At 37.8% G+C, this 12952-nt stretch overlaps 1 protein-coding gene across 1 annotated transcript; it reads left to right on the forward strand.

The window, feature by feature from the left end:
* Positions 1-10305: 10305 nt before the first annotated feature.
* Positions 10306-12126, forward strand: LOC141288974 (uncharacterized). Its single transcript, XM_073821170.1, has 3 exons — positions 10306-10443; positions 11123-11449; positions 11849-12126. The coding sequence occupies exons 1-3, from the start codon at positions 10398-10400 to the stop codon at positions 12124-12126; spliced, it is 651 nt and encodes a 216-aa protein (XP_073677271.1). The 5' UTR covers positions 10306-10397.
* Positions 12127-12952: the final 826 nt, after the last annotated feature.

Below are 12952 nucleotides of genomic sequence, written 5' to 3' on the forward strand. Positions count from 1 at the left end.
TTTCTGAAATCCACATGAGTGGTAAAGATTCCCCCCGAAGGTTGGGTTCTTTTTAAAAATCCTATATGGTATGGGTTACGCAGTATTCCTCCGTTCCCATTCTAGAGTTGGTTCTAAAAACCCCTGGGTTTTTCCAACTCCACTGCAGACAGCACTACTTATAGGATCGAGTGTCGCTAGGCTTCCTCTCATCTGAGAGTCTTCTTGCAGAAGCCTCCACTCTCCTGAGAACTCCACTTAGGTGGTTCTATTGCTTAGGCTCCTGGAGCCTCATGGACCACCTCCAGTGTTGAGTGTAGTTAGGTCTCTGACCTCCACTCCCAGAGTTTCCCGCAAGCACAGAGTGTTGCTAGGCTTCCTCTCGTTTAGAGAGTTTGTTTAGAGCCTCCGCTCTTCAGAACCCCCGCCTAGTATGAAGACTTAAGGGTAAGCTTCACTACTAGCGGTGAGTGTAGGTAGGCCTACTCTCGCTTAGAAGTATCAGGCCTCCACTCCTAGGAGTTCCGTGCTTGGGTGGCCGAGCTAGCTGTGACGTCGGCCCAAGTAGTGGGGAGTGATGTTCCTTCTTGACTCCTCAATTAGTCAGTTGTTCACTTACTCCTCAGCATGGCGGCGTTGGTATATCGTTCCCAAAGTGTCCTAACCAGGACGCAGCGTAGAGTTCCCTCCGGAAGGGAACGTCTCAGGTTACGTAGGTAACCCTAGTTCCCTGAGGACAGGGAACGAGACGCTGCGTCTCGTAGCCATGCTTCGGGCCCCACTTACGTCTCCATCAGACAAAAAGATGGTTGATGTATTCACAAGCGCCCCTTTATACTAGTAGGCGCCTTGTTTATGACGTCATGGGCTGGCGCCGGTCAATGTCAAGTTCATTGTCGTTGTTTTATAAGAGCTTCAGAACCGGTCACGCTGAGAGCAGTTCCCAAAGTGTCCTAACCAGGACGCAGCGTCTCGTTCCCTGTCCTCAGGGAACTAGGGTTACCTACGTAACCTGAGACGTTTTCTGTGTTGAGTGTTATATATTTTGTTTTGATTTAAAGTGCTAGCAAACTAGTAAACATTTAAATTAAATTAAAAATGATTCAGATACTTTATGCTGCCCTTTGTCCACTTCCTCTTTTACCCCTTTAAATCCACTTTGTTCTTCTCTCTTTCTTTATACGTTACATTATACAGTTATACATTTATAACATTTATAAATTTTGACCTCGTGGGGACATTTCTTAGGTCCCCATGGGGGAAGAGGCTAATAAATCATGCACAATGAGTGTTTTTTTTTTTTGAGGAAGTAAAAGTGTACACAATCTCCTGTGAGGGCTAGGTTTAGGTGTAGGGTAGGTGTAGGGCCATAGAAAATACGGTTTATACAGTATTAAAACCATTACGCCTATGGAATGTCCCCATAAAACATGTAAACCCAACATGTGTGTGTGTGTGTGTGTGTGTGTGTGTGTGTGTGTGTGTGTGTGTGTGTGTGTGTGTGTGTGTGTGTGTGTGTGTGTTTTGTTCTTCAGGTCTGGATCGGTTCTGCAGGTTTGATCAGTCTGATCCCTGTTACACAGCTCTGGGACACAACCTCAATCTGCTGATGGTGCTGGACGCTAGTGAATATGATATGACCTAATATTAATAAAGAGAATAAACAACACACAAGATGATCCAGTTTGTAGAGTAAAATATGGCAGGATCAGAGATTGTGATCTTTATAATAACAGAGCTGAAGTGACAGTCATTAATGGGACTCTGATAATAAAGCGTGTGATCAGAGCAGATTCAGGGAATTACAGAATAATACTCGATCACTCAGACGGCACAGAAACATCAAGAGATCTTCTAGTGATCGTTGAAGGTACAGAAACTCTCTCATCAGACTCATTCCAATCTTATGTTCTCTGAAGGTCTCCCTTTAATGCAAATGAATCAGTTCAATCTCTGTGAAGCTCATATTAAATGTCTAGATAAATTTTGTCAAATTTGCACAAATCCGCACTTTCCAAGTACTAAACAGGGTTTCCACAGGCCCTTAAAAAGTCTTAAATTTAATTGTTTTAAATTTAAGGCCATAAAATTCTTGACTTCAAGAGGTCTTTGGGGAGGGAAAGACAAGAATTGTGATAAGTATATAATGCACGTTCCCAGGTGCTGTGCTTTGTCTACTGCCATTACTGGGGAAACCGTTGTATTTCTGCCGTTCCCAAAGCACCACCTGCTGGCAGAGAATGAATTTGCATTTTCAATAAGCCTGTCCACAGTTTTTGTTCAGACCAAAGTGAAAATCAACCCGTTTTTATGCTGCAAACATGGAGAGTAGTAAATGTGAACTGGTGGATTGACAAGAAGATAAACAATCAAAACAGTAAAACATAGTGATGTTAATTAATTGATTGATGATAATAATTGTTTAAATGAACATAATTTATAATTTTGACTATCCCTTGTCTTAAAAATGGTTTAAAGCTTTAAATGTGAAATGTATCATTTGATAAAATGTTTTGTTTTGTAAAAACCTGTATCTGAACTGTAAATCATGATTTTACCATTTTACAATGTAATGTTACCATAGACATTGTCCTACCACTCTCATATAGTATTATTTTAATTGTGCAGTTCTTAAAAAAGGTTTTAAAAACTTAAAAATACTGTGAAAGCATTTCAAACAGTATTTTGCTACATTGTTGTCACATGACTGACCTACACTGCATGTTTAGTGAGCAATCAGATAAAAAAACTGTTTAGAAATGTCTTGATATTGACTCATAATGAGTCGAGAAAGATTAATGTGACTGTCATGTGCCCCTCCCTCCAGCTCCTATTGGCTCAGTGGAAGTGTCAGCCAGCTGCTCCTCCAATCAGAGATCAGTGTTCTGCTCATCTGAGGGGGATCAGATCACCTACAACTGGACTCTGAATGGAGAAATACTAGAACAAGGACAAATGGTTAGAAACACTACTATTCAGCTGGATGAAGGAACTTATGGATACATCAGCTGCAGTGTGAAGAACCACGTCAGTCACGCACAGAAGACCATTAGAGTCGAACCCTGTCCTGGTGAGCTTTTAATACATGATTGTCCATGTATGTATAAAAACCACAGTGACACCAGTCATGTAAAAGAATCAGTTCTCTCAATTGGGCTCTTGATTGTTGAAAAGTGTCATGAGATTGTTTCAGCTTGATCTCAGCAGTGAATTTTGTTGATGTGGTTCAGAGAGAAAAAGCAGGTGATTCTGTGTTTATGTTTTATTTCAGAAGCATCTACTGCACCTGTGACCTCTAGTTTGACCTCTGCACCTGTGACCTCTAGTTTGACCTCTGCACCTGTGACCTCTAGTTTGACCTCTGCATCAACACAGACATCACAAAATATTACGGGTTTCTCATCAGCTGGTATAAATCTCATTTTCACTCAGAGCCCTGATGTATTTCCTTCACAGATGTTTGATGAGATCAGATCAAGTGTCCTACACTAGAGGGCTGCATTGGTATTGGGACCCAACGCAAATCTCACGGGAGCGGGCGGTTTGAACTTTGCTGCGGGCGGGAATGGGTGGCTAAAAAAAGCACTGCGGGATCGGGATGCTCAGCGCGCCTTGCGTTAGTGAGGAAAAAAGTCTTGCACTTACTTCGTTTTCAGGATACGGAGGTATTCCAATAAGGTAAAGTGCAACTCCATTCATTGGACAGCTTAACTTGTTTTGCAGGGGGATTTCGAGAGGGGGTTTCGGGGAAAACCTGTCCAATTGTCTTCCGTCCACTCGCCTTTTTCCCGTTGTTTGGGCTGCCCCGCAGTGCCCTCCCTCTTCCCTCGCCCGATGCAAATCCGTTCTGTACTTCTAACGGCCTGTCTACGGCACAACGCGCTGGATTAGTCTGTGTGTTGTAATGAGTGGCGCGGCACTCCCTCCTCTGGCTGCATACGGTGATTACGTGAAAAAAAGCACTTGAAGTCGGTAGCCTAAGCGTTTTAGATGTCCCCGGTAGCCCAGGCTACTATTCCCTACCAGTGTGTCGGAATACAGGCAGGCCAGGGAAAGAAACAAACATGAATCTCTTTAATAACAGCAATACAAATACGTTTTTTTTCCCCCTGCGGGACGGGAGAAGAGGCTAAATCAATGAATTTCTATTATCGTGCGGGAATAAATTCTCAGAGTTTTGCGGGTGCGGGCGGGAGTGTAACACAGACGTTGCGGGAGCGGGCGGTAATGGTCAGAAATTCAGCGGGCGCGGGCGGGAGCGGGATGAAGAAAACAGTCCCGCCCAGGGCTCTATCCTACACTGCTTCTAATACATGAATGTCCACATATATATAAAAACATGTATAAAAACCACAGCAACAGTAATCATGTAAAAGAATCAGTTCTGGGCCTTTAATTGCTGAAAAGTGTTTGTCTCAGCTTGATCTCAGCAGTGAATTGTGTTGATGTGGTTCAGAGAGAGAAAGCAGGTGATTCTGTGTTTATGTTTTATTTCAGAAGCATCTACTGCACCTGTGACCTCTAGTTTGACCTCTGCACCTGTGACCTCTAGTTTGACCTCTGCACCTGTGACCTCTAGTTTGACCTCTGCATCAATACAGACATCACAATTTATTACGAGTTTCTCATCAGCTGGTAAAAATCTCATTTTTACTCAGAGCCCGGATGTATTTCCTTCACAGATGTTTGATGAGATCAAATCAAGTGTCTGTTTGATGTTTCTATAGTTGAACTTTAAATCTGTTAATGTTTGTGTGTTGTATTCATTGTGTTTGTTTTGCTCTTTAGGTCTGGATCAGTTCTGCAAGTTTGATCAGTCTGATCCCTGTTACGCAGCTCTGGGGCACAAACTCAATCTGCTGATGGTGCAGGACGCTAGTAAATATGACCTGAAGATAATAAAGAGAATAAAAAACACACAAGATAATCCAGCTTCTAGAGTAAAATATGGCAGGATCAGGGATTGTGGTCTTTATAATAACAGACCTGAAGTGACGGTCATTAATGGGACTCTGATAGTAAACTGTGTGATCAGAGCAGATTCAGGGAATTACAGAATAATACTCAGTCACTCAGACGGCACAGAAACATCTAGAGATCTTCAAGTGATTGTTGAAGGTACAGAAACTCTCTCATCAGACTCATCCAAAGATCTCACTCTCATGCAAATGAATCAGTTGAATCTCTGTGAAGGTTATTATTGCAGCTCATTATTAAATGTCTAGAATAATTTTGTAAAATTCTTATGCACTCTCCACGTACTAAACAGGGTTTCCACAGGTCCTTAAAAAGTCTTAAGTTTAGTTGTATCAAATTTAAGGCCATAAACTTATTGACTTCAAGAGGTCTTTAGGGAGGAAAAAACAAGAATTGTGATATGTACTGTATGTAATGCACATGCAGGTGCTTTGCTTTGTGTACTGCCATTACTGGGGCAACCACTGTATTTCTGCTGCTCCGAAAGTCCCACCTGCTGGCAGAGAATGAATTTGCATTTTCAATAAGCCTGTCCACAGTTTTTGTTCAGACCAAAGTAAAGATCAACCCATGTTTTAAGCTGATAAACAATCAAAACAGTAAAACATATTGATGTTATTTAATTAATATAATAACTGATTGATAGTTGTTTAAATGAAAATACTTGATATTTTTGACTCATCCCTTCTCTTAAAAAGGGTTTAAAGCTTGAAATGTGAAGATTATTATTTGATAAAACATTTTGTTTTTGTGAAAACCTGTATCTGAACTGTAAATCATGATTTTTACCATTTTACAATTTAATATGTTACCATAGACATTACCCTACCACATTCATAGAGTATTAATTTTATTTGTGCTGTTCTTAAAAAAGGCCTTAATTCTTACATTAAACTATTACATAAAAAAATACTGTGAAAGCATTTCAAACAGTAATTTTCTACAATGTTGTCACATGACTGACCTACACTGCATGTTAAGTGAGTCCAGCAATCAGATAAAAAATCAGACAAAAAAAATAAAACTTTCAATGAAGTCCCTATTTATAATACATTATAAGGGTATTTCTAAGGCATTATAATTAATGCATAATGCATTATAAAAAAAAAAACCGTATATGTTATATAATCTCATTAATAATCATAACAACAATTATAATACATTATAATACTTGAGTATTTGAGGTTATAACTTTTAAGATTATGATTATTTATAACACACAACGAACGCCATATTAAATCTACTTAATTTATAATGTGCTTTATCATATTACATTTATTTTTTACATTTAAATGATGTTTTATTTTGATGGTCCACTTAGTCTATTTACTATAAGCTTAAACTTTCCAACTACTCCTTAGAGTATTAGGTTAAGGTTAGGCTAGGTAGAAGGTTCACAGACTTGCAAAGTTACTTTTAATATAATAGTTTGTCTTTTGGGGAAACATCAATATTTAGTGTTAGCATATATTTAACATACTACTAATAATAATTACTGCTAGCTGACATGGAGTTGCAGAGTTACTTATCCAAAGCTGTCTAAAGGGTATCGTCAAAATAATCAAACTGATAATACAAATGTGTCATATTACACATTTATCTGATCTGATGCCTGATCTTAGGGTTCTTTGGGAAATATTATGATTGTTACTTATAAGTGGTCTTTGTATGCTTTAAGTAAAGTGACATGAGTAACATGGCAAGATATGAGACTTATAATACGTTATAACTATGAGGAGGTAATCATACTCTTAAAAGCTATAACCACAAATAAGTAAAAATTATAATACATTAAAACTGTTCTTATAAATACTCATGAGATGATATAACACATTATAATTTGAATGCATTATGCATTCATTATAATGCCTTAGGAATACCCTTATAATGTATTATAAATACGGGCTTCATAGAAAGTGTTACCAAAATTTGTTTAGAAATGTCTTGATATTGACTCATAATGAGTCGAGAAAGAGTCATGTGACTGTCATGTGTCCCTTCCTCCAGCTCCTATTGGCTCAGTGTAAGTTTCAGCCAGCTGCTCCTCCAATCAGAGGTCAGTGTCCTGCTCATCCGAGGGGGACCAGATCACCTACAACTGGACTCTGAATGGAGAAATACTAGAACAAGGACCAATGGTTAGAAACACTATTATTCAGCTGGATGAGGGAATTTATGGATACATCAGCTGCAATGTGAAGAACCACGTCAGTTACGGAAAGAAAACCATTCGAGTCGAACCCTGTCCTGGTGAGCTTTTAATACATGATTGTCCATGTTTGTTGTTGTGTTAGAAGACTCTATGAATATGCAATCTCCTGAGCTAATCTCACTTGGGAATAAGAGTCTAGGGAAACTAGAAATTAATTTTGATGATTTATTTGTCCAAGGGATTCAAAAAGACTGGGACTGAGCACCAGGCAGCACCGAAGATGGACAACTGGATGAAAAGCCAAGAGCATCTGAGAATCCTCTTTAAACTAAGGGAAATGATTCGACTGATTAGAAGACAAGAAGATAAAAATCAAAGAATAATGAGGTTGATAAAATTAATTGCTGCACCAAATGATTAGAAGCATTCGGAATTCTAACTTCTTGTTTAACTAATGAAGAGTTTTAAATGTAGATTTGATGTGCAAACTGCAGGTGAGAATAGCTCACCTGTGGTTAATAAATAAGACTGCAAAATATGTTTTATTAGCTTTGCAAAAGTGGTTTGTTTAGGTGATGCATTTGCAACAAGAATTGCAAATGGAACACCTATATTAAACGCATTCCCCCGGTTTCACAGACAAGGCTTAAGCCTAGTCCTAGACTAAAATGTAAGTCTGAGCTGTTTCAACTGAAATAAAATTGATTGATCTTAAAATATATCAGTGCCTTTGTTTTGTCTCAAGATGCACACCAGTAATGTTTATTTCTAAGCATGTTTATAAAAATTACTTAAATGTCCTAACTGAACTATGGCCTAATCCTGGTTTAGTCTAAGCCCTGTCTGTGAAACCGGGCCATTGTGTTTAGTTTATTTTCCCCTCAGCTACATAAAAGTTTTGTTTGAAGGCTTAAAAGGGGAAACCAGAAAGCTATATGCTAATGAGTATGCCTTGCTCATGCTAGAGGTGCTATTATTGATAGATTAAAATAGACAAAGATATATGCTTGCTCTTTTGAGAAGTTACTGCAAATTGCCTTCTGAAGAGACACACATACTCTGTGCTAGGATTGCAATGGGAACCAAAGACCCCTGTCTATACAAGGAAAGGTGTGTGTGTGGGTATGTGTATGTTATTTTGATTTATTGCTTATGAGTTATTGTTTTAATAAACCGAAACCATGTCAAATGGTGATTCGTTTAAACCTCTCTTAAAATAAGACTCTTGAGTGATTATTAATTATAACCTATTGTCTGGAACCTGAAAATTATTCCTACTGAGCTCTAAGAGACCGGACCTTGAGAACATCGCCAGGAATTTCCAGAGCAATCGACCACATACTCAATCCTGCAGGTGAGATGCAGGTTTTCTTTAAATGAAATTTGCTTTCTTGGGTCCTTTGAGGCCCGGTTTCATAGATTTCAGGATTAGGCCATAGTCCAATTAAGACATTCAGTAATTTTTCGAAATGTGCCTTAGGAAAAAAAAACATTACTGGTGTGCATATTGAGAAAAAACAAAGGCACTGACATATTTTAAGATCAGTCAATGCAAGTTTCTTTCCATTGAAACAGCTAAGATTTACATAGGACTAGGCTTAAGCCATGTCTGTAAAACCGGGGGATAAAGTCTTGAATTTAGTATAAAATTCTTGACTTCAAGAGGTCTTTGGGGAGTTAAAGACAATAGTTGTGATATGTATGTAATGCACATGCCCAGGTGCTGTGCTTTGTGTACTGCTATTACCAGAAAACCGCTGTATTTCTGACGTTCCGAAAACGCCACCTGCTGGCAGAGAATGAATTTGCATTTCCAATAAGCCTGTCCAAAGTTTTTGTTCAGACCAAAGTGAAAATCAACCCATGTTTTCACGCTGCAAACACGCATGTTTTATTTCAGGAGAAACTACTGCCCTGGTGACCTCTAGTTTGACCTTTACATCAACACCGACATCACAATATAGTATGGGTTTCTCATCAGCTGGTTTAAATCTCATTTTCAAAATGCAGATATTAAGAGTGTGAAGATGATGATGATCTAATGATCTGATGTTTTAGGAAACAAACAAGAAGATCAGAAAATGAGAATGAGAAGATTTAGAGAGCGACATGAACACACAGCAGAAAACTCATGAGAACAGCAGCAGACCATCACATCTATTCAGCGTCATTGCTGAATTTATCCTTCACTTTTTGAGTTAAATGAAAATAAAATGCTTTGAAATGAAACCATATTTGCAATCAAAAGTCACAAGCTCATTCATTTTTTTATACAGTCAGTTAACATTTTATCCAACAATGAATTTAAACAAACCACATATAAAAACAATAAACCCAGACAGAAATCAAATTCATTTTAGTAAATGGGCTCAGCTGTAACTCTTGTTTCCTCCTGCAGATGTCACTCATAACAAACAACAAGGAACAAAGTGCATTTTGTCTTTAATACTAAGTCCATTATTAAAAAGCAAGACCATAAACATGGTGTTTTAATCCACTCTATGTTTTTAATGAATTTTATTGAATTATTCATTAATGTTTTGTTTATTATTGAATCATTTGTTAATCTGAACTAAGCATCATGATGTAACTTTAATTATAAATTGAGTTCAAATAAATAAGATTAAACCCATTTGAATCCATGAGCAGATACAAACTCAACGTGTCCCATGAGTCTCAGCTCTATAAACAGAAGATCGAGTCCTGATGGGCTTAAGCTTACAATCCTCTCTTCATTCACATGTGAACTGACTGGATGTGAATCAAACATCATTACAAACCTAATGAGAGGAATACATTACCAACAGCCTGCTGTAACAAGCACATAAGGAGCTAATTCTGGTTTACTCTCAATAAAACACTCTACAGCACTTCATCAATACAGTAAAGATACTCATTCATTTGATTTGCAGGAGAATATGTGAAGTACTTTGCATAATTAGTCATTTTACATCACTTACCAATAAATCCTTGCCACTTGCTGCCTCTTCTTTGCACTTTTGAGAAAATATGCCTGAAAACGGTGTCTTCTTTCTCTTAATTTCACTCTTGTTTTAGATGTATAGACATGCAAACTAACAGCAAGTGTCTTCCCCCATATGAGGAAACTTCCTCTTTCTTCAGTGAAGCGGTCAGATGTTTCTTCATGTGTCAGTCCAGTGTGAGCCTCACTGTGAAGACGCTTGTCTTGATGAGAGCCAGAACATAGACGGACAGAAGTCCAAATGATCTGAAGCAGCGTCACACATCTGCTGGGATTGGGCTCTTCTAGAAACTGAACTTTAGAGAAATGATGCTCATCTTTGGACTGATGCTGCTGCTGCAAACTGCTGCATGTGAGTCACTTTCATATCAAACTCATCTCATGATGCTGATCAATCACTTGAATCTATGAAATAAAAATGTTTGTGTTGTTAAGTGTCTGCAGTGATCATAGTTTTCTGCATTATTAGAATAAAGCATGCTTAAATGTTTGTAGAAACTGAAAGCACAATGGTCTGTTTTAATAAAATATTTTAAATACAATTTTAATAACATGAATGAAATTAAATCTGTGAAGTATTATGATCTTGTTCAGTATAAAAGTAATAAGTTGAAAAGATGACTCTTTCCACATTTGAGAAAGAGTCTGTCTGTTGTTTTTCTCCTGTTGGTCTAATTCTCTGAATGTTTGTTTAATATGTACTTCTGATGGTTTTACGGTCTCTTAACTAGTTACTTATAAGCATGCATATTTCTAGAATACTAGTCATTTATTAGTACTAATTAAGCACATAGTAATGCCTTATTCTACATGAACTTATTCTATATCCCTAATCCTAAATTTAACAATTACCTTACTAACTATTAATAAGCAGCAAATTAGGAACTGATGGAGGGAAAAGTCGTAGTTAATAGTGAGTAAGTGTTCCCTATTCTAAAGTGTTACCAAATTTGATTAATTTGATATAAAAACAATGGCAGTGTTCTGAATCATGTACTGAAACAAATATATGTGTGTGTGTTGTTCTTCAGGTCTGGAGTTCAACTGCAGTTTTGATCAGTCTTATGCCTGTTACGCAGCTCTGGGACACAAACTCAATCTGCTGATGGTGCTGGACGCTAGTGAATATGACCTGAAGATAATAAAGATAATAAACAACACACAAGATGATCCAGTTTGTAGAGTAAAATATGGCAGGATCAGAGATTGTGATCTTTATAATAACAGAACTGAAGTGACCATTAATGGGACTCTGATAATAAAGCGTGTGATCAGAGCAGATTCAGGGAATTACAAAATAATACTTATTCACTCAGGCGGCACAGAAACATCTGGAGATCTTCAAGTGATTGTTGAAGGTACAGAAACTCTCTCATCAGACTCATTCCAATCTCATGTTCTCCAAAGATCTCACTCTCATGCAAATGAATCAGTTCAATCTCTGTGAAGGTTTTTATTGCAGCTCATTATTCAGTGTCTGGAAGAGTTTAGTCAACAGCATCTGCACTTACCATGTATTTAGACTATTTTCAGACTGAAATAAGCATGTTGCTTACTGTATACTGCATATACTGTTTAAAAAAAACATGTAAAAGCATTTAAAAGTCATTACATTGTTTTCACATGACTGACCTATGCTGCATGTTTAATTCAGTCCAGCTATTATTTCAGATATAAATTGTTTAGAAATGTCTTGACATTGACTACATAACGAGTCAAAAAAAATGTGTCTGACTGTCATGTGTTCCTTTCTCCAGCTCCTATTAGCTCAGTTAATGTGTCAACCAGCTGCTCCTCCAATCAGAGTTCAGTGTTCTGCTCATCTGATGGTGACCCGATCACCTACAACTGGACTCTGAATGGAGAAATACTAGAACAAGGACAAATGGTTGGAAACACAATTCAGCTGGATGAGGGAACTGATGGAAACATCAGCTGCAGCGTGAAGAACCACGTCAGTCACGGACAGGAGACCATTAGTGTTGAACCCTGTCCTGGTGAGCTTTTAATACATGAATGCCCACATATTTGCTAAACAATAGCAACAAGAGTGATGCAGAAGCTCACAAAACCCGTCAAGAACACGTCAAAATCTTGTTTTACCCCCAAATCCCATTATACCAGACTGTAGTATCTCTGATGAGTATTTTGATCTATTATGATGGTTTTAACTGCTCTAGGACTCTTTATAAAGGATTTTGAACTTTAAAAAACCTTTTAGGTTTATTTGTTGTTATAAAATTAATTTATCTGTCTATCTACTTTGTTTCATTTTTTCCCCTTGTTTCTCAGCAGTAGCTGGCATGGCACTACATTATAAACAAACAAACATTTTTCTCACATACATTTTATTATGATATGATGATTCTTATAAGTCAGAAACATACAATGAAACATTATGAAAAATATTACTAATTACAGTTTTGAACTGAAATGTGATCTGGACGGGTCCTTGACAAGGTTGCTAAGATTCAGACAAATTATCTCTTAAATGGCCTTGATTGTGTCTTCAAAGTTAGTAATTATCTCTGCACTACTTTATATTAAGAGGGAAAACAGGTGATTCTGTGCTGGTGTTTTATTTCAGAACCAACTTCTCCAGCTGTGACCTCTAGTTTGACCTCTACAGTGACCAGCAGCACAACGGCGTCAGATTATGGTACGAATATCTCATCAGCTGCTACGAATTCCACCCACATTCCAAACTCTGAAGCAATTCCTCTAATGTGTGAGTGCTGAGCTACAACAAATACTGTGAATTACAAATAAACCCAATAATAATGATGGCAGTGATACAGACTCTGTAGCTAATATGCTTTTTGAACTAATTTGCTTGTGCTATTAATTGCATGTATATGTGT

The sequence above is a fragment of the Garra rufa genome, chromosome 16 (assembly GCF_049309525.1).
Source record: "Garra rufa chromosome 16, GarRuf1.0, whole genome shotgun sequence".
NCBI lineage: Eukaryota > Metazoa > Chordata > Actinopteri > Cypriniformes > Cyprinidae > Garra > Garra rufa.

Bases quoted from the DNA above. Each gene is read 5' to 3' on its own strand.
- LOC141288974 (XM_073821170.1), top strand. From the start codon at position 10,398: ATGATGCTCATCTTTGGACTGATGCTGCTGCTGCAAACTGCTGCAT. The intron at 10,444-11,122 runs GTGAGTCACTTT...GTTGTTCTTCAG, and splicing joins GCTGCTGCAAACTGCTGCAT to GTCTGGAGTTCAACTGCAGT. The intron at 11,450-11,848 runs GTACAGAAACTC...TCCTTTCTCCAG, and splicing joins TCTTCAAGTGATTGTTGAAG to CTCCTATTAGCTCAGTTAAT.